The 26,360-nt window shown below is 47.3% G+C and overlaps 1 protein-coding gene across 5 annotated transcripts in view; it reads left to right on the forward strand.

Moving 5' to 3' along the window:
* LOC138526199 (cohesin subunit SA-2-like) overlaps positions 1-26,360 on the forward strand; it is a 2,217,157-nt gene that overhangs the window by 652,167 nt on the left and 1,538,630 nt on the right. For all 5 annotated transcript variants that reach the window (XR_011283519.1, XR_011283520.1, XR_011283521.1 and 2 more), the window contains exon 9: positions 21,977-22,050. Coding sequence is in view for 2 of the 5 variants with exons in the window: in XM_069636632.1 (XP_069492733.1) it covers positions 21,977-22,050 (74 nt within the window). In the remaining 3 variants the exon portion in view is untranslated. The remainder of the gene's footprint in view (positions 1-21,976; positions 22,051-26,360) is intronic.

Raw genomic sequence — 26,360 nt, forward strand, 5'->3', positions numbered from 1 at the left:
GTATACCGTATCTTCAAAGGTGATGTGTAACACACGGCTGGCTCTTTGGGCTGGACCTCTGTGCACTGTATGTCTGACTCGAAGGGTAAGATGTCTGCAGATAGAAAATATGGGATTAAGGAACTGGGTTATTGAATGTCTCTCTCTTCTTCCCTTTCTCTTCTCCTGTAGAACCCCAAAGGTTAACGCTCTCACCTTAGGTAAGTGAACGCCGTGCTCTCCATCTGCCTCGGGGCAGGGTGCTGTAACCAGTTTCTTCACTGGATAAGGGGAGCAGGCCTCTTGACTTCAGAGGACTGCTGTCCGTTGTTTACTGCACGAACGGTAAGTTTCGAGTAATTCTAATGTCTTTAAAGTCTTTAGTAATGATGTTTCTTGTTTTGCAGGGTTCCGGCGATGGCGGATGACGGGCTGAAGTGAGTTGAAGATGGAGCCCGTGTGATGAATAGAAGCGCCTGGAAGCACGTAAGTAAGCGCTTGTTGCCTGCTTCACGATGCGCTCTAACTGTCTTTTTATTTTGCAGGTACAAGTTCGGAGCGGCTGCAGGGTACCGGAATACCCACTGGGTTAGATGTGGAAAGGAGTAATGGCACGTGAGTATTAAAGTTCCCCAATGTCTTTAAACGCACCTTGTTTTGTCTTTCAGATGCGGGATGCAGCGCCGAAGGCCTCCGGAGCGTGCAAAGAGTTGGTAAGCTTTTGTCTTTCAGGTGCCGGAATGCAGTGTGAAGACCTCCGGAGCACACGAAGAGTAGGTAAGCCTTTGTCTTTCAGATGCCGGAATGCAGCGCGAGGCGTTGGTGACAGCCGATGGACCAGGTAAGTGAAGAGCTGTCACTGAAGACCGTAATGCTAACCTGTTCTTTCTTGTCTTTATAGGTGTTGCTGAAGACTGGATTCAGGATGGTAAGCCTTTTTCCTTAGGCCCAGGTTCAGATGCAGAAGACACGATGAGCGTTCTGCTGCAGAGGATGCAGAATAACGCAAAGCAAGATTCATCCATCGGGTGTGGTTTAAATAGCCTCCTGTAGTGCTTAGGTGTCTCCTTCCACAGCCACGCCTAGGTAAGAAAAGAGTTCCTGCTTTCCAGAAGAGTTCCAGTGTTCTGAATCTAGGGAGTGGCTCCTGCCCCACCCAACAGGAAAAGTAGTTCCAAACAGAAGAGGATCAGAGGCTCAACTGGCAGGCAAGTAAGCAGCATGGTCTGCTGCAGGTAAGTCCACCCAAGCATTATGAGCCCGGCGCTTCCAGCGCTGGGACTGGGCATATTTATGAGCCTGGTGCCACTGGCGCCAGGACCAGGTCCAAAAGGTCCCAATTGGGACTGGTTGGCACTCGGAACCTGGGTTATGGATCTGCTTCCAAGGGAGTTGGGAAAACCCTGACCTTTTGGAAGCAGAGATCATGACACCCGGGGGGAGGCCGGCTGGCGAAGTTCGTCAGCGTGTGGGAGTCCATCTCCACCGACTGTTGGGTGCTGGATGCCCTAACCCAGGGGCACGCCCTCAAGTTTCTAAAAAAAGTGCCCCCGCATTCCTCCCGTGGCCAGGAAGGAAAACCACGTCCCTCAACTACTACTGAGGGACGTAAAGGTGCCATCGAGCTGGTCCCGAGGAGGCTCCGGGGCTCTGGAGTATACTCGAGGTACTTCCTCTTGAAAAAGAAGACAGGAGGATGGCGGCCCATCCTGGACCTGCGACGACTGAACAAGTACATCAAGGCACAGATGTTCCGGATGGTCACCCTCCAGCACATGCTGGGACAGCTGGAGGAGGGCGATTTCCTGTCGTCATTGGATTTGGAGGATGCATACTTCCACATCCCCATTCTAAAAGGACACAGGAAGTTCCTCAGGTTCGTGGTCCAAGGATGGCACTACCAGTTCAAGGCCCTTCCGTTCGGATTGAAGTCGGCACCCAGGGATTTCACCAAGTGCCTCGCACCAGTGGCGGCGTGGCTGCGCTTGCAGGGGATCCACGTCTACCCCTACCTGGATGATTGGCTCATCCATGCAGGGACAAGGGAGCTCTCGTAGAACACACAGTGAAGACCATCCAGCTGTTCACGGACCTGGGGTTCTCCATCAACTTCCCGAAATCCCACCTGGTCCCCTCGCAAGTCACACTTTTTCTGGGAGCCAAACTCGACACAGTGGCGCGTCTGGCCTCGCTGTCGGAGGAAAGGACAAAGGCCATCCTGGGCAAGGTGCAGACTCTGCTGGCCACATACGTGGCCAGGGTGAGGTCCATCAAGTCCCTCCTCAGGATGTTGTCCTCTTGCATATATCTTGTGCGCCTGTGCAGGCTTCGGATGCGCCCTCTACAGGAGTTCCTCGGCGCCCGCTGGATCCAAGCGACGGGCAGCTTCGAGGACAGGATCCCTCTCAACGAGAACTTCCGACGAGCGATCCGGTGGTGGAGCACCCACGCTCATCAGGCGGCAGGGACAGACTTTCAGACCCCAGCCCACCAGGAAACGGTGACGACGGATGCCTCCCTGGAGGGGTGAGGAGCGCACACCGGAGATCTTCACCCGAGAGGCCTCTGGCTCCCGGAGGAGAAGCCGCTCCACATCAACATCCTGGAGCTCCGTGCAGTTTTTTGGGCCCTCAGGTCCATTCTCCCATCGCTCAAGGGCAAGGTGGTGAGGATCTTCACCTTCAACACCACCACGATGTTCTACATTCGGAAGCAGGGCGGAACCAGATCCCCTGCCCTATCCAAGGAAGCCCAGGATCTGTGGCACTGGGCCGTTGCCTAACTGATGTTTCTGGTGCCGTTTCATCTGGCAGGGATAAAAAATACCATCGCCGACAAACTCAGCAGAGAGCTGCGCTCGTGCCACGAGTGGGAACTACGCCAGGATCAAGTGGATCAACTCTTTCAGCGATGGGGCAAACCCCAGATCGACCTGTTCGCGATGGCGACAAACTCCAAATGCCAGAGGTTCGCCAGCAGGTTTCCCCAGCCAAGGAGCATGGGTGATGCCTTCTCGTTCCCCTGGAACGGCCTGTTCCCATATGCGTTCCCTCCGTTGCCATTGCTGCTCCGATTCTTGTTAGGGAGAATTCTCTGTGTATGCTAATTTCCCAAACCTAGTGAGTCCCCCAGCAGCTTTGCTGGATTTTTGGGGTTTATTTTTTTCTCCTGCTAGGAGTGAGACTCTTTTTCTCCCACTCTTAGGCATGATTTGAGAATGTCCTTTGACTTTGTAATGTGTTTTATGGGCTATGGGGTCTTTTACTCCATAGGGCTTCATGTGTTTTTGGTATGTGTGTTACACAGTTTCTCCAGCATTGGATCTTTCATGGATTCACATGCTTTGAATATTCCCCGTCGTCAGGCTGGGAATCCCCGGTACATTATATAGACCCTTTCCCGTAGGAAAACTTTTTCGACGCTTATGCGTCCTATCCACCTCGTTTTGTATCATGCGTGCCCGTGCCGTCAGGACGTCATGATATAAATACAGGCCCCGCCCCCGCGCTCCCTCAGATTTCAACCGTCTTTCAAAGCAGTGGGATCTTCGTGTTACTACTAGTGATAACTAGATTGTTTTTTTGTCTGTTTCGCGTAAGCGAAGTTCAAATCTGGAGAATTATGTCTGGAAAGGCGTTATTTCGCCCATGTGCAACCTGTGGCCTCAAAAAGGTTTATGAAGGAGACGGCCACATGGACTGTATCTACTGTCTCCACCCGCACCACACGGCGGATACATGTGAGATATGCCAGGGTTTCTCCCAAAAAACCCTTAAGGACCGTAAAAGAAGGCTGGTCGACTGGCTTAATGACGGAGCGGGTGCCTACCCGGCTTCGGAAGTTGGCTCCACGGCCTCCAGGAGCAAGTCGGAGCCTCCATCGAAGAAGGTGCGGCCAGCAGAAATTCGCCCTGAGGACAAGCATAAGGGGAAACATGCTGGATCCTCCTCATCTCATAAAAAGCCCTCCTCCTCCTCATCATCTAAGACGGAGAGGCTGGCGCTGTCTAAATCCTCCTCAGGGGACCGTCCCAGGTCTTCCGTGAGTCGAGAAGCTTCAGCCGGGAAGTCGGCATCAAAATCGACAACGAAGTCTAAAGGCTCGACGACGACGACTTCCTCGTCGACCTCGGTGTCATTGACGATGCCTATTACCGTTCAAGCAGCAGCGGTTGGGATTCCTTCGTCGACGGAAACTCAGTCTATGGCTTGGCTGCCTGAGGTCTATGACCCGATCCCCCCTGAGGTCTTACTGCAGCCAGACACGGCCTGCTCGGCGGAAGGGGAAGGTGACATGGTTCTGCAGCCATTGGATTTAGGCTTACGGCCTTCCACGTCGACGACGACGGCGACGAGTGCGAGCGGGGGTATGGTACCTATATCATCCACGTTGCTGAACCCCCAGACAGTTTTGTCTCTGGATGTGCTTAATACTCTTCAGAAGCTACTACAGCGGCTGGATACCCAGTTCCCTCAACCTGGGACGTCATCGTCACTTCTGTCTGTACCTTCCGTCGACGAGCAAACTTGTACGGCTCGCTCGTCGACGAATCACCCATCGGCTCCCCAGGCGGTAAAAGATCGTCCTCGAGCTCAGGAGGAGGGTGAGTTGTCGGAGTCCGACTCTATACATGATGACTCTGGGTCAGACATCTCCCTGTCACCGTCGAGGGACCCGACATGGAATTCGGATGTAGAATTGGAGTCTACGAGGAGCCAGACACAGCCATCTCCCCCTGATGATGTGGGAGCCTTCCATGCAATGATGGGGAAAGCGTGTTCCGAATTCGGCTTGATTCCTGAGGAGCAGAGGAAAGACTGTTTCCTTTTTGACCATATGGGTCAAAGGAGAAAATCGGTATTTGCCATCCCAATCCTTGACCACGTGTGGCAAGAAGGTCTCAAAACGATGCGCCATCCGTTCTCGGAACCAGCCATAAAGGGACGGATCGAGAAAAAGTTTAAAGCTCCGGAGTCCACTCCAAAATGTCTAACATCACAGCCTTTGTCTGACTCGGTGGTGTCGGCGGCAGCAGCTAGGAAGGCCAGGGTCCAGCAAAAATGTTCAACGCCACCGGAAAGCGAGGCTAGGAGGCAGGACGCATTTGGAAAGAAGGTGCTCTCGGTCGGAGCGACGACAGTAAGAGCAGCCAATTCCTTAGCGATCGTGTCACGATATGATAGGGAAATGTGGCACAAATTAGCCCCTATCCTAGAACACCTGCCAGACGAACACCGAAAAGCAGCTATGTTACTGGTGCGGGACGGCGAGGAGGCCTCGAACCACGCTATTAATATCGCAGTGGACCTAGCAGAGTCTGGTTTCAAACAAATCAACCATGGAGTAGTGCTTCGTCGACAAGCGTGGCTCAAATGTACTACTTTCCGTCCTGAAGTACAGTACAAAGTCCTGGACATGCCATGCGAAGGGGAGCACCTGTTTGGCGAAAAGGTTGATGAAGCGCTGAAAGGGATGAAAGAAGACACGGATACTGCTAGGTCCCTCGGCGCCCTTCAAACGGGTAGAAATTTTCGCTCTTTTCGCCCTTTCAGAGGTGCTTCTGGAAACTCCCGCTTTGGAGCCTCGAGGGACCGTGGATTTAACAGGCCCTCGTACTCTTCACAAGGGTTCAGACGAGCGTCCCAGTCGGCACGTGGAAGCAGGGACTATCAAGCCTCCAGGCGGCGAGGCTCAGGTCCGTCGTCAACGAAGAACAAGCAAACCAGCAACCAATGACGGCCTTCGGAACGTCCTGGGGGGTCGAGTCTCTCATCACTTCGACCGATGGAAATGCATCACCAAAGATCGATGGGTCCTAGACACGATTCGCATGGGTCATGCGCTGCAATTCAAAGACAAGCCTCCGCGTCTTCCTCCTTTATTCTCGACACAGCCCCACCTCCAAATCCTACGACAAGAGGCGGAGCTTATGTTGCGAAAAGGGGCGGTAGAGAGAGTTCCTGTGGCACAGGAAGGCCAAGGAGTTTATTCCAGGTTCTTTGTTGTCAAAAAGCCAAACGGCAAATGGAGGCCCATTCTCGACCTGAGGGTACTCAACAAGTGGCTAAAGAGCCAAAAATTCAAAATGCTAAAACTCCAAGAGGTTATCAGATCGGTGCAACCCATGGACTATCTCTCTTCACTAGACCTTCAGGATGCTTATTTTCACATCCCAATACGCCCACGACACAGGAGATATTTAAGATTCGTCGTCGGGAGAAAGCATTTTCAGTTCAAGGTCCTCCCGTTCGGGCTCAAGTCCTCCCCCAGGACGTTCACCAAGTGCTTGGCCCCTATAGCGGCCCATTTAAGGAAGGATGGTCATCATGTCTATCCATATCTAGACGACTGGCTAATCAGAGGGTCATCCAAGGAACAAACACGAGACAGTCTACGAGCCACAATGTCCATCTTACAGGAACTGGGCTTCGCAATAAACTTCAACAAGTCCTCAGTAGAGCCTTCGAGGACCTTGGTCTTTCTAGGAGCGGAGTTTCATACGCACACAAGCCTGGTGAAACCATCCAGCGAAAGAATTCAGAAACTTCAAAACAAGGCGTCGGAATGGAGCGGCGGTACCAGAGTCTCTGTGCGCAAGTACATGTCCCTGCTAGGGACCATGTCGTCCTGCATTCCGTTAATAAACAACTGCCGTCTGTTTATGAGGCCTTGCCAGGAATTTCTAGCGGACCGTTGGGCACAGAGCAGAGGTCGCTGGTCCGACAGACTGGTCGTCGACGAACAACTAGTTCAAGCACTCGGCTGGTGGAAAGTGTCTACTCACCTAACGAGAGGGATGCCTCTACTGGAACCAGAGTTCCAAAAGACGGTGGTGACGGATGCATCGCTGAGCGGATGGGGAGCTCATCTGGATATGTTACAGGTACAAGGCCAGTGGTCTTTGCAGGAGTCCTCCCTGCATATCAACCTGCTAGAACTGAGAGCAGTGCGATGGGCTCTGAAGTCTTTTCTTCCGCAACTGAGGGACTCGGTGGTGCGTGTCATGACGGACAACACCACTACGATGTTCTACTTGAGGAAACAAGGAGGGACACGTTCCAGGTCCCTATCGACAGAGGCACAGAAAATCTGGCATTGGGCCCTTCAACACAACATACAAATCTTAGCATTTCACCTACCAGGAGTGAAAAACGTGGAAGCCGATGCCCTCAGCAGAGAAATGAACGAAGTTCACGAATGGGTGCTGAACGACCAACAACTTCAACAAGTATTCAAGGAATGGGGACACCCTTCCATAGACCTGTTTGCAACGAAGAACAACAAGAAATGCCATCAGTACGCAAGCAGATGGCCTCAGCAGGGCTCACTGGGGGATGCGTTCTCATTCCCATGGACGAACAAATTCCTGTACGCATTTCCTCCTTTTCCCCTTGTCAGGAGGACGTTGCAATGGATCCTCAGGTACCCATGTCGGGTAATTCTGGTGGCCCCATACTGGGCCAGACAAGTGTGGTTTTCAGACCTACTACACTTAGCGGCGGCGGAACCGATGAGATTCCAGAAGACCCCCGACCTTCTGTCTCGACAGGAGGGTGTCGTTTGGCATCACGACCCAGACAGCCTCAAGTTGACGGCCTGGCTCCTGACTTCGCCGAATTTGGTCGGCTAACGATTCCGGAGGACTGTCGACGTATCCTGCAAGCGGCAAGAGCACCTTCCACAAACGCCTCATACGCGTACAAATGGAAAAGGTTCTGTCAATGGTGTGAGGATCAACCAGGTTTGGCCCCGCAATCGATTAGGCCGGAACAGCTCCTTCCATACTTGCTGTTATTAGCTCAAATGGGCCTGTCGGTGTCGTCAATAAAAGTACACCTAGCAGCCATTTCCAGGTTTACTCGTCGACGGCACTCGGCACCATTGTTCAGCGACCGCCTGATTAAGCACTTCCTTAAAGGCCTCTTTCGGAGTTTCCCTCCAGAGAAGAAATTTCCACCGGAGTGGAGCCTCAATCTGATCTTAACGTCTCTTATGAAACCTCCGTTTGAGCCAATGTCATCATCGTCTCTGAAGTTTCTGTCGTGGAAATTGGCCTTCCTGGTGGCCATCACTTCAGCCCGACGTATCTCAGAAGTTCAGGCTCTAATGGTGGACCCACCATACTTACGATTTTTCAAGACCAAGGTAGTCCTAGCCACTAACCCACAGTTCATACCAAAAGCTCCTTCGGTGTTTCATAAACACTCTTCTATCGTGTTGCCTACGTTTTTTCCGGAGCCATGCTCGGGAGCGGAGCGCATGCTACACACATTGGATGTAAAAAGGGCTCTCAAGTTTTATCTTCATCGTACGCAACCGTTCAGAGAAACGAGACAGCTGTTTGTGGCCTATGGGTTGGGTGCTAGAGGAAAAGCCATTTCAAAGCAAGGACTTTCAAGATGGGTGTCATCTACCATCTCGTACTGCCATTCCAAGGCAGGGAAGCCTCTTCTACGACGGCCAAGAGCTCATTCAACTAGAGCAGCGGCATCGTCGACGGCACTGTGGGCCGGAGTCCCTCTAGGGGACATCTGCATGGCGGCTACCTGGGCGACTACACACACCTTTACCCGCCATTACTGCCTGTCGCAGCAACATGCCGAAGACACCCGGATGGGACAGGCGGTGCTTCGACACCTATTCCAGTAAGGTAAGCCCCGGCTGCGGGGTGGCATCCTGTGGAATTTATGACTGTATGTGGTCCGTTTTTTCCCTATGTAAACTATTACTGATGTATACATAATCTTAGGGAACGGCCTTTTGCGAAGAATGTATAGGGGTTTGCATGCACACCTCCTCTTGGGGGTAGTACTGCTATGTAATCTATTCAAAGCATGTGAATCCATGAAAGATCCAATGCTGGAGAAGGGAATAGTTTCTTACCTGTAACTCCATTTCTCCAGCATTGGTATCTTTCATGGATTCACATGCGCCCACCTGCCTCCCCTGATCATGCAAACCGGTTCCCCCACTACTTTGGGGGCCGAAATCTGAGGGAGCGCGGGGGCGGGGCCTGTATTTATATCATGACGTCCTGACGGCACGGGCACGCATGATACAAAACGAGGTGGATAGGACGCATAAGCGTCGAAAAAGTTTTCCTACGGGAAAGGGTCTATATAATGTACCGGGGATTCCCAGCCTGACGACGGGGAATATTCAAAGCATGTGAATCCATGAAAGATACCAATGCTGGAGAAATGGAGTTACAGGTAAGAAACTATTCCCAACCTCAGTGCAGTAACACAGGGGTGTCATAGTGACCCCCAAACATAGACTCCATACCCCGGGACTGACTTCTGTCTCCCAGGGCGTGTAAAGTCACCATTGACTTTACTAGTCTTAAATTGTGAACAGAACCACTACAAACCATCATATTGTGGAAGTACTGGTAGGGGTAATTCGATTGCCCCTGGGTCTGTTTTTTAAGGGGGCACTGTCCAGTCCCCCCATGTCAAGTTTCTGGCTGGTGGCAGTGGTTACCACGCGAAATATTCCACCGGAATATTTGCTATGGGATTTTCCCATTCATTTTAATCCACCACTTTTTTGGTGCAATGTTAAAGATACCGCTGGGTTATTTATTTAATATTTATTCCCCGGTTGGGTCTTTCTGCCAGGAATCGGTTTTAAAATGGCGTTTGTGTTCGCCTCTGTAACTCCAACCCAAGTCAATCCCTTTGTTCCACTTTTGGCGAGCTTCTGCACAGAAGCCTCCAAAAGTGGTGCCACTCTGTCTGGGTCTACAGGATGTGTGGGAGGGGGGGAATAGGCACCCTGGACTGAGTTGCCTCGGCAACTCAAGTCGCACTCTTGTGTGATTGGCCCAGTGGTGAGCCGCCCGGCTCACCACTTAGCATGTTTGAGTGACAGCTAGGACTGATGAATGGGGGTTTTCTGCATAAAAGCAGGGCTTTGGGGAGTGGAACTTCAGAAGTCGCCACAGGTCCTAAAGAATCCGAAGAGGGAGAAGCTGAGCCGCCCTGCAACGACGACACCACCGGTGGAGCCCTGCTGAACCGACTCACCACTTCCCAACGACAGAGAAGATCTTCTTCCAGGAGAGTCTTCTTCCTTTGAGCTGGTGGGGATAACCAGTTCGCCCTTTTTTCGCCTTCCTGGATCGTCTCGTGGTCGAATTGCCCGTGCTAAGCACCCCGGTGGCTGGGTAGCCACTCTTGACCACTACCGCGAATAAAAGGATAGTACCTTTTAACCGGGAAACTCTGCGCTGGTTTCTTCCCTGGCAGTGCAACGACCTCCAACTTTCCTCCACGTCGAGATCTTCTCTTCCCCTGGACGAAGCACCGACTTGCACCCGCTGACAGGAACAACTGCCCCCGCTCGAGCTTTCTCACCATTTCAGGTACTGTGTCCCGCCTGGTCTCCCTTGCAACAGACTGTTCAAGGTGTCCCGTAAATCCTTGACTCTCTATCCTGGGGTGACCTTGGACCTGTTAACTAAGTTTTCTGAACTGATCTAACTCCTTTTTGAACTATCTGCAAAGACTTTTAAAGTGTACTTCAACTGTGTGATCTTGGGCACATTCCGCCTTGCTCTCTCCAAGAGTGGGCCTGGCCTATGAACCTTTTGCTCTACAGTAGACCCTGCCTTTCTTGACTTGCTGTGGTTCTTTAAAAGTGTTGGTATTGTTTGTTTTCCTATTTCTGCCTTTTCCCTCCCTTTTTAAATAATTATTGGAGTGCCATCTTGGTTAAGCGCTCACCTCTGTGTTGATAATAAGTGGTGTTCTTTTCCTAAGACTTGTCGAATAATTATCAGGGAGGTGTATATATTTCTAGTGACTGTGTTAGAACTTGCTTGACATATTAGTGCTAGTGTATTTTTACAAGTGGGTTTTAAAATAAATAATTATATACTTTTATACCAAAGCTCTGGTCAGCGTTTGCTTGTGCTACTGTATTTTTGTACCTAATGTGTATACTCTATATACTGCCTAACTCTTCTTGAGAGAAGTCTGACTGCTCAGGCACAGCTACCAGGTAAATCTCGGTGGTACAGACTGCTACCCTTTGAGTTTACTGCTAACACCTGTAGTCTCAAACTTTTTGCAGTGGTCCCTAAGGGAACTGCACAGGTTTCTGCCTAACAACTCTTCAACCAGCTCAAGAGGTCCCGGTGCAAGATGATCCTCGTCGCACCGGCGTGGCCGAGGCAGATCTGGTTCCCGGACCTTCTGGACTTGTCAGCGTCCCCACCGGTCAAGCTGCCGACGGACGCAGATCTTCTTTCCAGAGAAGGAGGCGCCATCCTTCATCATGATCTGGAGTTGCTGAACCTGCAGGCCTGGCTCCTGCAGCACTAGAGTTTGGAGGGTACAATATCCCGGCTGACTGCAGAGAGGTTCTTGCAAAGGCCAGGGCGTCCTCAACTCTTAAGTGCTACGGACAGAAGTGGAAGAGGTTCTCTGTCTGGTGCCGTGTACAGAAGATCAACCTTCTACGGGTTACTGCACCCCAAGTGCTACCATACCTACTGTCGCTGGCCAAGGCTGGACTAGCTCACGCTTCCATCAAGATACATCTGACGGCGATCCCCCGATACACCAGAACTACAGGACGGCCCTCCTTGTGGTCTCATCGACTGGTGAAGGAATTAATGAAAGGACTGTTCCGATCGTTCCCGCCGGTGAAGGCTCCAGCCCCGGCGTGGGAGCTCAACGTGGTGCTGACCAGGCTCATGGCGCCGCCATTCGAGCCTTTGCATTTGGCTCCTTTGAAGTTCCTGTCGTGGAAGACAGCGTTCCTGGTGGCCATCACCTCGGCAAGACGCGTGGGAGAGATTCAGGCCCTATCCAGCAAGCCCCCATACTTGACTTTTAACGATACGAGGGTGGTGCTGAGGACATACCCCTCCTTCATGCCCAAGGTGCCGTCGGACTTCCATCTTAACGAGCCCTTGGTGTTACCAGTTTTCTTCCCGTCGCCTTCGTCGCCGGCCGAGAGGACTTTGCACTCGCTGGATGTAGGTAGAGCGCTTAAGTTCTACGTGGACCGAACGAAGTGTTTTCGGAAGATAACACAGCTGTTTATGAACTTTGGACCTGTGAACCGGGGGAAGGCTCTCTAGAAGGCTTCCATTTCCAGATGGCTGTCCGGCTGCATCATGCACTGTCCAGGGCTGCTACGTGGAGGTCGACGCACACCTTCACGAGATTCTACTGCGTCGACCGGGATTCCAGGGAGGAGTCCAGAGTCGGCCAAGCAGTGCTGCGCAACATGTTCGCCTGAAGGTGGGCCTGGTGGGGAGGTAAGAGTTGCTTAATGTTGAGTTTATGTAATGCTTAATGTTGAGCCTTTTGCCACCTCCTGTGGTTGTGCATGTGTGTACTGCGCTATGTATTCTTATATTCATGAGCATGTGAATCCATGCCAGACCCCATGCTGGAGAAGGAACAAGTTATTTACATGTAACTGTTGTTCTCCAGCATGGGTCTGGCATGGATTCACATGCGAACCCTCCCTCCTTCCCCGCTGCGGCTCTTCACTTGGTCATACTGCCACTTTAAGTGCTACCAAATCTGAGGATGGCTGCCAGGCGAGGGGCTTAGGGAGAGGACAGTCATTGGCTGTGGGCAGTATGACCCAGAGATCAGTGCTTGGTTACTACTAAGAAAGACAGATCAGAAACGAAACTGATACTGATTTTTTCTTTACCGAGGATTCCCAGCCTGACGACGGGGAATATTCATGAGCATGTGAATCCATGCCAGACCCATGCTGGAGAACAACAGTTACAGGTAAGTAACTTGTTCCTTTTCTTTTGTTACATTCCATGTTTAACATTACTCAAAACTCTTATAAGGTAGCATTTATTATTTTACTATCCAAAATTACCAGATTAGAAATATTGTACTTCTATGGTGCATGCTGCAGCCATTTCCTACGTGTGTGTTTGATTACTTTCCTGCATTAACAGCAACACCCCAATATAATGTTTTGTTTAGGTGAGTACATTCTTTAATACATTAAGCAGTTCAGGATAGGTCTCCTTTTCACCTCTAACATCTTGTTACCAACATTATAAACACAACCCCTTGTAAGGACTTCATCAAAATTAATTGTATATGTGATGCCATCAGTGATGTCATCAATGACATTTGTGATGTCATCGTTGATGTCATGGTTCTTAGTCTTAGCAGTGCACAGTGGTGGCACGAGTTATGGTTGCTTAGCTTTCCATAACTAGCAGATTTCTGTGGTTTTTCGGTTTTACTTGTAACCATAATATGGATAGGTTGTTATTAGTGCAAAGTAACTATAACGTCCCTTTAACAAAGTTTCTGCACTGAATTAGCTAGGTTTTTATTAGGGCAACTGAACCATAACGTCCCTTTAAAAACGTTTTTTCACTGAATTTCATGGGTTTGTACTGGTGCATGCTATTTTCCTATAACTTACTAATATCATACTTACCCCAATATAGCAACACTTCTGTCCAATTTACAATGTTTCACGTTAAAACTCTGCCATTTCCCACCTTCTAGCATCATTTTTAACTCTTCTATATACTTTTTGCAACTTTCTCCACTGTTTTTGCATCTGCCGACGTCCGCGAACGTCTGATGTCATCACAGACCTTCCCGACAGTGCCACATGACCATGCACTCGCACGCTGCATGATGACGTGTCTGCGAAGGCGTCTGCACTTCGCGATCGGGTCCATTCTTGGAAGACTGTATGGAACTGCATTTTTTTTACTGATCTAGGGCCTTTCAAGCTCAAAATGTACCCTTGCACAGCTCCTACACCTATACTTAATCATTATCCATTAACAATCTAGGGCAAAGCACATACTATTATATGAATATTAGAAAAACTGCTATTTCTGTAAAAAATGGCATTAGCTATTGCCCTCCCTCCTCCCCAAGAGCCACCAGCACCACCAGCTGGAGGACCTAGACAACAAAAAAGCGCAGTACTTCCAAATCCAATGCAGAGGACCAAGAAGATGAGGTAGAAGACGTGCCTACTTCTAGCACCCAGAGAGAATCATGGGTGTGGCAGTTCTTTACCACTGTTGGGAGTGCACCAAAGGCTGAAGCTACCAAAGTGAAATGCACTGAGTGCAGTCGCAGACTACCTGGACAGTACTCCTACAGGACCACCTCCATGCACCGCCACACCGAATCCAACCACTGCAATGCTCCCAGAAAGAGTATCCCTTTCTTAGCAACTAGTAATCTGTCTTCCTCCACCTCATCCAATACTGTAACCACACAGCCTACTTCTGTGGTACACAAAATCCCACCAGCTACCTTGCAAGCAATAAAAGAGTCTGTTGATCTATATCTTTGGAAGACAACAGTCCTCTGTATGTACTGCAACACACCACTGTGCAGGGGAAAGCAATTTCGACGTGCGTTTGAAGCTGTAATCAAGGAGCATGACAAACACGGCCCACTACCTTAGAAGTAACACACGCGCAACATCTTCCCCTGTCCACCTGCCCCTCCATATTAGTGCTTGGTGCCACGGACCGAACCCAGATATCACACATTTTTTTCACTTGCATTTAGCCTGTTTTAAAGAAAACTACTGGACCGATTTACACCAAATTTACAGAAGCGGTTTGGGCTGTAGGCTTGAGCAGTTTTTCCCCATTATGTCTATGGAAAAAAACACATTTTTGGGACACCATCCTACAACTTTTCCCCCCTTGACGAAACCTCACCAAACGTCGCAAATAAATTAAGAGCGGGCCATATACTTTTTTTTGCAAAGTTTGGTGAGGATTCGTCCACGGGGAGCAAAGTTATAAGCCACCCAAAAAGTGGTCTTATTATGGGTTTAGCAACTTAACCATAACTACATGGCCGCGCCTGCAGCCATGTATTATATATATATATATATATATATATATATATATATATATATATATATAATACACACACACATACATAGACATGCAATACGTCCCCTCCACTTATATTTGTCACTTTTTGATGCTTCTACTTACGTCCGTTATTCAGTTCAATCCCTACGGTATCGACTCTTCCCCAATCAACCATTTCGCCTTCAGTCCACGGGGCACCTAGGGGACAGGGCAGGAATTTCTTCTAAGGGGCACCTGCCAACTGTCTCATGCCACACGTGTTGTACGACTGTTCTCCACAGTGGTGGAAGACTTAGAGCATCTGAGGGTCTGGATCTGAGCCATCCGCACTGCTATCAAAATGTGCTGTAGCATCTTTGAGCGTTCTTATGCACAGAATGGGATTACCATAAGAAATGATGTCTGGTCAAAATAACCAGACAGACTCAAAGAATAATGCAAAATACTACGTTATTAGCAGCTCAATAAAGTAGGGAAACCTGGCAAACAAAATCGTAGTCCACACACTCTCAGAAATATTTTATTATACAAAATGTGAGAAACCTAGGGATATTCTCCCATTAAGACCCCAAGAGTCCTCTAGTCAGGTGGCCAGGGGAGGGCCATCACTCTTGGATCCCAACCCTCGGGTGGACGAGCGAGGGCGGATCACCTGGGTAGGGGAATCCGAGGTTGCCTTTGTGGGTTACCCGAGGCGAGACGCAGTATTCAGATGGGGTGACAAAAGAGAAAGTCCTGGATGCTTTCATGGGATATGTTGGCTTCTGCCACTCGTATCCAGTTGTCAGGCCTTTGATTCCAGTTCCATCATTCATAATGCATAATGCAAGAGGGAGAGAAAGGAGACATTTATCCCAGAGATGGAAGAATGAAGACCATGATGAAACAAGGACAAAGGTCTTGTTTTGAAACCCATTCATCCTCTACCTGTCCAGTTTGCAGGGGATACCATCAAGGCCGCTATTTGTATAATCAATCTGCAGACATAAGGAAGGGGGCAACCATTCCCTTAAGTAAATATAAGGTTAAAAGATTTTCCCACAATGTCCACTCCCTAAAGAAATAAAAGAAACTCACTCTAATCTCCAATCACATTTCACTGTACAGCCCTCTCCCTCAGCTTCCATAGGGTATTTCCAAACCCATTCCATCTGCCCCATCCCATTTCCAACCAGTATTGGGACGAGGAAGAGGTGACCGGGAGTAATGATTTCATAGGAACAACCTGGTGAGTGCAAGGGAAACTGACTATAGAAAGAAATTAAACTGTCCCACTGATAGTAATGCAGAGTCAGGCATTTACTAATTATTACTCACACCTCACTCGCCTTGACTGTTCTCACAGCTATAAAAGGTGTGGTCTTTTTCAATAGAGTGAGCGAGCTGGGAATGCTGCCTGGACCAGAGGAGCCAAGGAGCGGAGACTGACAGAAGCTGAGGGCTGGAGGAGAACAGTGTGTCGATACGCTGGCCTGATGTCTGTGAGGGGCTGCAGCGTGGCAAGGGAGCCGTGTTTCCAAGGAGCCAGAGTGAGGCTGCCTGCATCCTGCTAGTGGCATCCACAAAAGTGCTTATTCCCTTGGGACCTGTGCCGGCCTTAAGTATGTCTGAAGGGCAGGTGGTGAGACCCTAACCCCAACCCTGTGTATCCTGAAGGGACCGCCGGTCAATGCGACGCTGCCCGGCGAGTTTTGTAAAAGCAGTGAGAAAGAAACTCGGGAGCGTGCGTGTGACTGTAGCGGAGTGGGAGAAAGGCACAGAATATAAAGCAGCACAGTGCGAAAAGCAAGTGACCGAAGGTAAAAAGGTTTTGAAGCTGAAAGCGATTGGAAAAGAATGCAAAAAAGTGAAAAGCGCAAAGTGAATAAAGAAGCGCTGAAAGAGTGGAAAGGAAAGGTGCAAATGAGAGCTGAGGGGACAGAAAGGTGTGGAAAAAGGTTGCCAGTAACCCTCAACGAAAACGGGGGTGCAAGTGAGCAACGAAAGTCAAGAGAAGTGTGCAAGAGGCACAGGAAGGAAAAGCAAAGTGCCAGGGGCACAGAAAAGGTGAAAGCAACCGAGAGGCAGTGAAAGTGTGCACGAGAAAGTAAGGAAGTTGCAAGTGTGCACAAAAAAGAAAGCAAAAGACACAAAGGAGAACAAGAAGGTGTTGCAGAAAGCACCTGAAGGTAAACCCCTTAAGAAGGAAGAGCAAGGAATAAAGATTGGGTTACAGATTAGAGTCGTCACGCCTTGGAATAAAGAACCAGGCGGTTTCGAAAGTCTCTGATTGTGTCCCACAAGTGAAATGTGTATGAAAGGACTGTGTTTAAAAAGAAAGGTACAGCCTAACAAGTTGAACTTGTATTTGAAACCATACAGGGGCCTAAGCTTGGGGAAGGGAACCCTGAGAGGCCTAACGAAGAAAGCAAAGTGCATCCCGACAAAACTGAATGTGTTGGAAACTGAAAGGGGCCTGAGCTTGGGGAAGGGAACCTGAGAGGTTTATGCAAGTTGGAGATGTATTGTTTTTTAGTGTTGAAAGGATTGAAGCTTGGGGAAGGGGACCCGGGAGGAGCTTCAAAAGGAACTGTTATATTTCTTTTTGTGGTGTTTGGAACTTAAACACGTTGAAACTTATGGAAGAGAACGTCAAGGGAAGCCAAAGATATTGCAGGTGTTTGAGAGTAATACAAGGGCTTTGTGGAGAAGGTTTTTATAAACGGTTTTTATTGAACTCATTTTTGTGAAACTGACCCACCTACACCTGGTGAGAAGACCACCTGAAACCAACCTTGGTTTCCTATTTTCTGTTGAACCACTATCTTTTTCTTTTAAGAAACTACCTAACACATTTTGTCAAAGATTGAAGGCAGGCATAGGTTTATACACAGGCGGATTTTTACTTTGGACTTTAAGATTTCGACTACTCTTAGACTACTCTTAGAAACATCTGTTAAGGGAACCATCCCTTTAGTGTTAGGGCCAGTTAGGCATTACACCAACCCGGGAACTTTAGTAAATAAAGGTTTTGAAACTAACCTCTGAGTCTGTGTCTCTCTTGATGCCATGCCTGTCTCACAAAAGGCTTTATACCTCTGTGCGTCAGCTATGACGTCATCCTACATGGCAAATAATAAAACCTATTGGATGTAGGGATTGGTTAGGTGAACAAATCTACCTATCGTTTCTATAGTTTCTATAAGTGTTAGTAACATCATTGGCCGCCTCCCATCTGGCAGGCATGCCTTGAACTTCCCTCTAACTATGTATAATATAGATTATAACAGCGTATTGGCCCCTACAACAATGTATGCTCACCGTTGCATAGGCCCTCTAATTGGTTGGCATTGCAGCTTGTTGGCAGCACGTAAGAAAAACAAAACCCAGGTGCAGAGAACGTCAGACTACTGCCCACTTGCCCAATTAGTCTACCATTTCTCATCAGCTAAGCCTTTAGCCAGGGCTGCTTCTTTGTACTTGTCATTGCTGGATGTTCTCTTCTCTGGAACTTTAAGGGGAGTTAAGGTACATTGTTATCTTCACCTGGAGCATATGAATAGGCCTTGTTTTCTGGTCTTGCACCGCGTGTGATGAGACCATGGTTTCATCCATTTCACCTTTCTATTTAGTGCTATTTGATTCAGTCATCCTGGGTGCCATGACTCTCTTTGCCCTCTGGAGACTTGGTTGCTCCGTCTGACATATGCTTTCTGCATCTTTAATTGACCAATACTTGGCACTCGTAAATGTTCGCTTAATCTAAGATCTTAATCTAACTTTAAGAGAAATATGTCCTGCGTATATTGCTTATCCTCATTGACTCCCTTTGTACTCTACAATGTTTCTTGCTGTGGCATACTTGATCTCTGGCCAACAGCTATCCTTTGTTGGTGTACAAATCTAATTCCAGCGTCTGTCCGCTCTGCAGCCGTGGACTCTCTCCTTAGAGCTATGTTCTTACTATTTTTCAGAGCCAACGTCCATCTTTCCAACATTGCCACTTTACCCATGTTATATTTACTACTGCAACAAGCTTCTATGCGACTCATCTACCTTGCAATTCTGTGTGTATACATTTACTACTCATCTGGTTACTTATCTTCTGTGTTTATATGGTTTCTTCTTATATGGCTTACTCTTGTGTCTTTATTTACATCTTCATTCTTTAAGTATTCTTATATCGTGTACGTGCGTCATCTTGCCTTCTTCTTATGACATCACTTTGCACCTGTCAGATTTCTTTTGCAGCTCTTCAATATTCAGTGGTGTCTGCAAATCTCCTGCTACTGCTTCAGTTCGAGGGTACATTTGGTACGGTTGTTTGAGTGCATAACGTCTCTCATACACCCGATGCGGTATTGGAATACCACCTGTTGTCATGCACAGTGTTTTCTTGTTCTGCATCTAGTATGTCAGAGCTGAGGGGTGGGTTCTATCACTGACGTACATGTCTGCTCTTCTACCAAGGCAAAACAAAATAGCCACGCCCTCAACATGAGATCCCCTCCACCCCCCAAACATTTCAGAAAAAGGAGGAAGAAAATGCCACCAATGGGTCATACAGCTTCTTTGGCAGTCCTCTTTAAAAGAACAAGAGATTAAGCAATAATAAGTCACGGTGCAGGGGTCTTCAAATCCTTCATTCCACACATAAAGGCACCCTCCCCCAAAAAATTAGTAAGCTGGCCAATCTTTAACTTCAAAGCTACTGCCATTTGACACCCAGTATTGCCCACTACTACCATATCCCCTAAAGGGCAGGCCTTCTGGCTAGGAATTGTCTACTACTGTCTCCAAATGAACCTCAATAAGCCTGGCTACCATAAATAATTCTTATTATGACGTACATGCCCCATACCTCTCTGATCAATAACTCCAGAGATTAAACCCTGGTCCACTCTAGATAGGATGAAACAACAAACTGGCATAAGCAAGTAGCAATGTTATAGCTTAGGCACATAGTCATTCACTCCTTTGGTGCAGTCACTGTGGCTTTTTCTTTGATGGATTTTAGTAACACTTCAGCGCTCTCAGCATCCCAGAATAAATACTATGTCTTTCCATGAGACCCTCAGTTTAGCAGGTGTAAGCAACATCACTTTCACCCCTCATGCCGAAAAAAGATTTCTTAAGCGTGATGAGCTTCCTTTTCCTCCTCATAGTTGCTGGTGCTAAGTCAGGGAAAAGGAGACTCTTGTGCTATTGATATTGCAAAGTTTCGTTTGCAGACAGCAGCTTCAGGACCCTCTCTTTGTCCTGAGCGTTTGCAAACTTAACAATCAATGTAGGGCCCCCAGCCATTTCCGAGGTCTTTTTGGAAGGGTTAATTCGGATTCTAAAACATTTATCCACATAAATGGGGTTCACTTCCCCATCTAGGGCAAGCGAAACTGAGAGCCAGCTGGAGGCGAAGGTGCTGGGTCATCGCCCTCCACCCCCAGGGGGAGGTCCACCACCCTGATCCATTTAGTCCTCACCACATCCTCCAGATATTCAATTTGGGATTTCAGTATCCTGTTAGCCTTGATGACCGCCTCTACTTCCTTAGTTACATGTTGCCCCATCGGGAGGACTTGTATGTTCAGTTGTTCTAATTCAGTGGCCCTCTGTTCGAGCATCAAGGCTCTCGTGTCCAACTGTAACACTTTTTTGCTTAGATTCTCGAATTTGCTGTCCAGCCAAGTTATTGACTTTTCAATGCATCCCAGGGCCATCAATACTGGATTCTCCAGATGGTCAGGCAGGCTGAGACTCATCATTATGGATTGTCTACTGAGAAATGCGAAGACATCTTAGACTGCCCCTTTAGTCTTTTTCTTAGTTTTCCCTGAGGCCATTGTCATGTACCCGCCCATAGGGCACTGCAACTATATGACTGGAGGTGAAGACTCGCAGAACCCTGCTTACTGCCACTCACTTTTGCTCCTGCGTTTGGGATCTTCTTCATGTATAATGCCCGAGTGCCCCTTAACATTGGATAATTCTTCTTAAATAAAATCACACTTGCCCCACACAAAAATGGAAGCACAAAGAATATTGCCCTCACTTAAGATGGCTTACGCATTTTCCACACCTCTGTGACCGATGGCCCTCCACTCACTGCTGCCTTCTGAGGCACATGTCTCCTGGATAGGCCACCAGCGGGCGAGGCACGATCAACCAAGGGACCTCGAGGACAGTCCCTTATCTCAGCCCCTTCTCCCCGCTCGTCTCTCCGACGCTGTACGTCACGGCGGAACAACGTTCCTCCCCAGCCTGGCATGCCCCACACTGCCAGCATAGAGACTGCAATCACCCCGGTACCACAGCGAAACCCCTCCTTAGGGTGTCGACCACTCTCCACAACGTTTCTGTGCCCGGTTACTGGCAGATTCTGCCTTTTTCAGGTGTGGGATGCTCAGAGCTCATGAGGGTCGCTCTTGCACTTCTGTGATCTTGGCCACACCTCAGTGCATGGGTTGTTAAATTGATTACATCTATTTATAAGCAAAACATGTTTTAAATAAAGTACTATGTTCTTATTACTACTGAATGTTATTTTTAAATTTCCGGTGGTTCCCAACCTGAAATGTGGAAATATACAATGTTTATCAAAGAACAGTTATTGGGAACCCCACTTACAGCGAAGTATCTGTTTTTCCTGCAATGACTGAAGTCATGTTGTAAGGCCTGTGATGAAGAGTTAATATGAAAGAAAAGTATTGGAAGTGGAGTGAGCAGCCACTGGATCCCTCCATTTTATGGAGCATGAGGTACGGTTAGAGGACCTGTTGGCAATACAAATATAGATGCTTACGATCAGGGCACTTTTGGACAAGAGTACAGTAGGGGAAAAGGACAAATAATTCCCATGGCTGTTGAGATGGTAGTTGGCACATGTGGCATGTGTTGAGACAGTATTTTAAAACCTTAGTTGAGTTCACTTTGTAGCTGGGAGCTTGATTGAAGGAGACGTAAGTGAAGGACCACAAATTAACATTGTGTCCTGATCATTCTTTGGAGTATGACCGACATTTTTAGGGATGAAGACTAATCAACACATGAAACACTGTCAGTCGTAGGCCTCAGGGCCACAGGCTTTGAGTCTTGTGTATTTCTTTGTTACAAAGTCAGGTTTTAAAAGACACTGATGTTTCAATCATTTTTTGTCTTTCTCAGCTTCAGCAGAAACATCAGGAAATAGAGACCATGATGAGCGCTATATTTAAGGGGACATTTCTTCAGCGCTACCGGTAAGGAATTTGTATTTATGTGGATGAAAACAGCATATGTGGCGAGTACGATAATGTGTCTCAATGTACCTTTTTTCCATTGTTAGAACTGGTCAAGTGCTCAGAGGTCTTACTCGTCGGACAGTGAACACCCCTGCTAATTGAGGAGGGACAAGTCACAGAGGTCACTAATAATTCCTGCTCATTTTGGGGAAGCAAGGATCTCTGATGAACCCCAGTTTGCCTGCTTGGTATAATCGTCTTAAAGGCACTCTAGTCGTGAAGCGGATGGTTAGATGGAGTTTTGGACAATCTTCTTTATAGGTGAGGAGATGAAGCCAAGGAAGGAAGTCAGGCTAGGGATAGAATAAATGAGGATACACATAAGGGGTAAGTTAACTAGGGGTATATCGAGAGGGGTAACAAGGTAAGGAAATAGTCTTACCTTGGTTGAGGTGGACTGGGACAATTAGGATTGTGGCAACAAGAAAGGAATGGCAGGGTAGTAGTTTGGTAATGTAGAGAAGACTATCCTGTCTTTAATTAGCGAGAGGTTGTAAGAGCTCTTCTTACTAGTAGGCAAGACAAACATTCATGTTTGTAGACATACAATACATTGAGTGTACTGTGAACATGACCTTATCTATGAAGACCTAAAGTCTTCATAAATTTCCCTAAGACTAAAGTAACTTATTTGTCCCTAACACTAAAGTAACTTACTTTACTGGTAGTTGCAGTTCCTGGATCTGCAACACACCTCCGGGTGCTTTTGCCATTGCAAAGGCGCTTCCCGTGTTTTGTAGAGAACTGGAAGTTGTAGTATCACTTCCGGGTTGCATGTTGGCGTTTGCCTGTTTGCCTGAGTAGCGTCTGGCAAGCTGCCATCTTGAGGGAAAGCACCACGCCAGACGCCAGTCTCGATGTGTACCTGTGCCACGGCACCCCCTTAAAGCTGCTTGCTTCCTGTGTAATTCATCCTGGCGAGAATGGTAAGTACAGGAGTGGGGTGAGTTCTGAGGGAGAGATGAGGATTGGGTAGTTGTGGGTGGTTTCCTAACAGTATACCCCCTTCTGTGGCCCTGGTTTATGTGGGTATGTTTGATGAAAAGACCAGAGGAGTTGGTGTGTATGAACATTACATGCTGGTTCCCAAGACCTATCTTTGGGTCCGTAACCTTCCCATTCTAAGAGATGTTGTAGGACTGAGTGATGCCACCTAAAATCCAACACTCTAGAAACTATATATTCTTCCTCAGTGTCGGCCATGATTACCTGGTCTGCAGTTCTCTTTCGAGGTTTGTTAGATGTGAGGTTGCAATCTTGAAGAAGGGAAACGTGGAAAACAGTATGGACACGCATGTTGGAAGGAAGTATCAATTTCATAGCTACAGTGTTTACCACTTTGTCAATGGTATAGGGTCCGATGTACTTAGGTTTGAATTTTCGAGTAGTTTGAGGATTTTTGTAAACAGCAAGATGTGATCTCCAGGCTGACAGAAGGGTTTATTTTTTTCTGTGCACATCAGCAAATGTCTTGGCATTCTCCTTACTAACTCAAAGGTGGATCATGCTATTTTCCTGTTCTTGTTGTGAGAACTTGAGCCATTCATCTGCTGTAAGGACTTGTGTATTGGGTACAGGATTAAGAGGCATCATTTTAGGATGTCAGTCTGTGTTTCCGAAAAAAGGCAATGAACCATTGGCAGTGTGTATGAAGTTGCTGGCAAACTCGGCTAATGGAAGACATTTGATCCAATCGCATTCTCTTTGGGTACAACAGCCCCGGTAATACTGTTAAAGGTTTTGATGCACTCTTTCTGTTTGCCCGTCACTTTGTGGATGATAAGCTGTTGACAGATGAGCTTAGATTCTGAGATGTTGCTGCAGACTCATGCAAAAACGGGATACAAATGGGGTCCTCTATCTGGTACAATGCTCTCAGGTAGACCGTTGTTGTACTACTGTTGCCAGGAAGATTTGGCCCATACCAGCTGCAGAGGGTATTCCTTTTACTGGTTCAAAATGTCTCATTTTGGTAAAAGGAATCCACCATAGTGAGAATAGTATTAAAAAATCAGTGGTGAAATCCATGCTGATAGTGTGCCATGGTTGGTGATTGTCAGAGACTTTTTGCTCTTGTACACACATTGCATCTTTTGAGGTATTGTTTTATGTCTTCAGATTGGTTCTTCCACCAAGCATGTCATTTTACCAAGTTGATGGTCTTTCTTTGGCCATAATGACCCTCTAATGGGTGGTCATGACACCACTCCATCACCTGTCTCTGTTGTTGGTCCAGGGGAACCCATAAGGCTTTATCATGATACAATAACCCATCAATATCGTAGTTATTGTTTTATTGTAAAAATGAAAAGATCCTTTCTGAAGTATAGGACTCACGGACGTCATCCAAAAAGGCATTGGCTGAAGGGGACAAGGCCATAATGTGTTTTTCTGGCAGGACAAAGGGTGTCCCTTCTTCTTCCGACATGTCTTCAGGATTGTATCTTCGAGACAAAGCATCTGCTATTTTATTTCTGTGAACAGGGTTTAAATGTGATAGTAAAATCAAATCTACTAAAGAAATTAACCCATCTGGACTTTCTTTGGTTCATACTTTTGGCGGTTTTCAGAAACCCTAGGTTCCTATAGTCAGTTACGACCGTAAAGGGTAAAGGAGCACCCTCCAGATAATGTTTCCACTCTTTGAGAGCATCTCGAATAGTGAGGAGTTCCATGTCAAAGATGGTGTAATTCATCCCAGCCACATTGAGTTTTTGTGAGTAAAAGGTCACCTGGGTGTATTGGTTTACCTGGTGCGAGTCGCTGAGACAACACTCCTCTAGAGCTGTATTAGAGGCATCCATTTGTACCATAAACAGAACTACCAGAAATTAGCAATTTAAGGATTGGTGTCGAGGTACATGAATATTTTAAAGACTGAAATGCTGTCTCTGCCGAAGATCTCGAATGGTAAGGGAAATCTTTCTTTAGAAGTGCTGACAAGGGACAAGTGATCTGGGCATAATGAGAGATAAAGCATTGGTAGTAGTTGTAGAAACCAAGGAATCTCTGAAGTTCCGAGACATTCTTTGGTGTAGGCAACTGCATGCACTTTTTTTGGGATCTATATATACACCATCTGCTGATAAAATATACCCAAGAAACGCAACAGTAATTTGATGGAATGAGCATTTTGACAATTTATCATAGAGGTTGTGTTTACGTAGTAAGTGCAATACTTCTCTCACATGTGAGACATGAAGAGCCAATGTACACCAATATAATTTCTAAGTAAACAATGACATAATGATCATGTAGGGAATGGAACACCTCACTTAAGAAATGTTGGAATGCAGCAGCAGGTGCATTGCATAATCTGAAGGACACAAGATATTCATAATGCCCTTCTCGTGTCCTAAATGTTGTTTTCCATCCGTCCCCCTGCTGTGCCCTCACCAAATTATAAACTCCTCTGAGATCGAGATTGCTGTAGATCATGGCCCCTTGAACTTGGCCAATCAATGTTTGTATTAAGGGTAGAGGGTACTGTTTTTTTATCGTGTCATTCATCTGTCGGTAGTCCACACATGGGCGTAATTCTGAACCATCATTTTTAGGTATAAAAAAGATGGGTGCCCCCGCTGGAGATGATGAATGTCTTATGAATCCTTTAGCTAGGTTATCTTTAACATATTCCTTAAGGACTTAGGTCTTTTTTACAGTTAGTGCATAGGTTTTTCCATAAGGAATTACTGAGTCAGGAATTAGGTTAATTTGACAGTCACAAGGTCGGAGGGCAGTGTATCCGCCTCTTTAGAATTAAAAACGTCTTGGTAATCCCAATATTCTTCAGGTAATTCACATATGGTGGCTTCAATTTCTTTCACTAAGTCTTTCTTTGGAGGACTCTCAGTAGTTACAAAGGGGTTCATGATGGATTCTAAGTGGCATGAGTCAGAACAATGGTCTCAATGAAAACGGACAATCCCTTGAGACCGGTCAATTTAGGGGTTGTGAAGGGCCAACCAAGGCATACCTAGTATGATCTGAAAGTATGGTGTATCAATAATGTCAAATGCTATATGTTTGCGATGAAACACTCCAAACATCATCTGAAAAACACTTATTTGTTGTGTGATGGAACTTGACATAAGTTGAGAACCATCTATAGAATGTTTTCTTCACATGGTTTCTCAAGGAGGGTGAATTGATGTTTAAGGCAAACTAAGTATCGATAAAATTGCTAGTGGCTCTGCAATCAATCAAGGCTTGAGCAGTAATAGGCTTTAGTCCTTTAACTTGGAGAGTGATCCCTATGAAAATATGAT

Source organism: Ambystoma mexicanum, chromosome 7p (assembly GCF_040938575.1).
Source record: "Ambystoma mexicanum isolate Mex_15411 chromosome 7p, UKY_AmexF1_1, whole genome shotgun sequence".
Lineage (NCBI taxonomy): Eukaryota > Metazoa > Chordata > Amphibia > Caudata > Ambystomatidae > Ambystoma > Ambystoma mexicanum.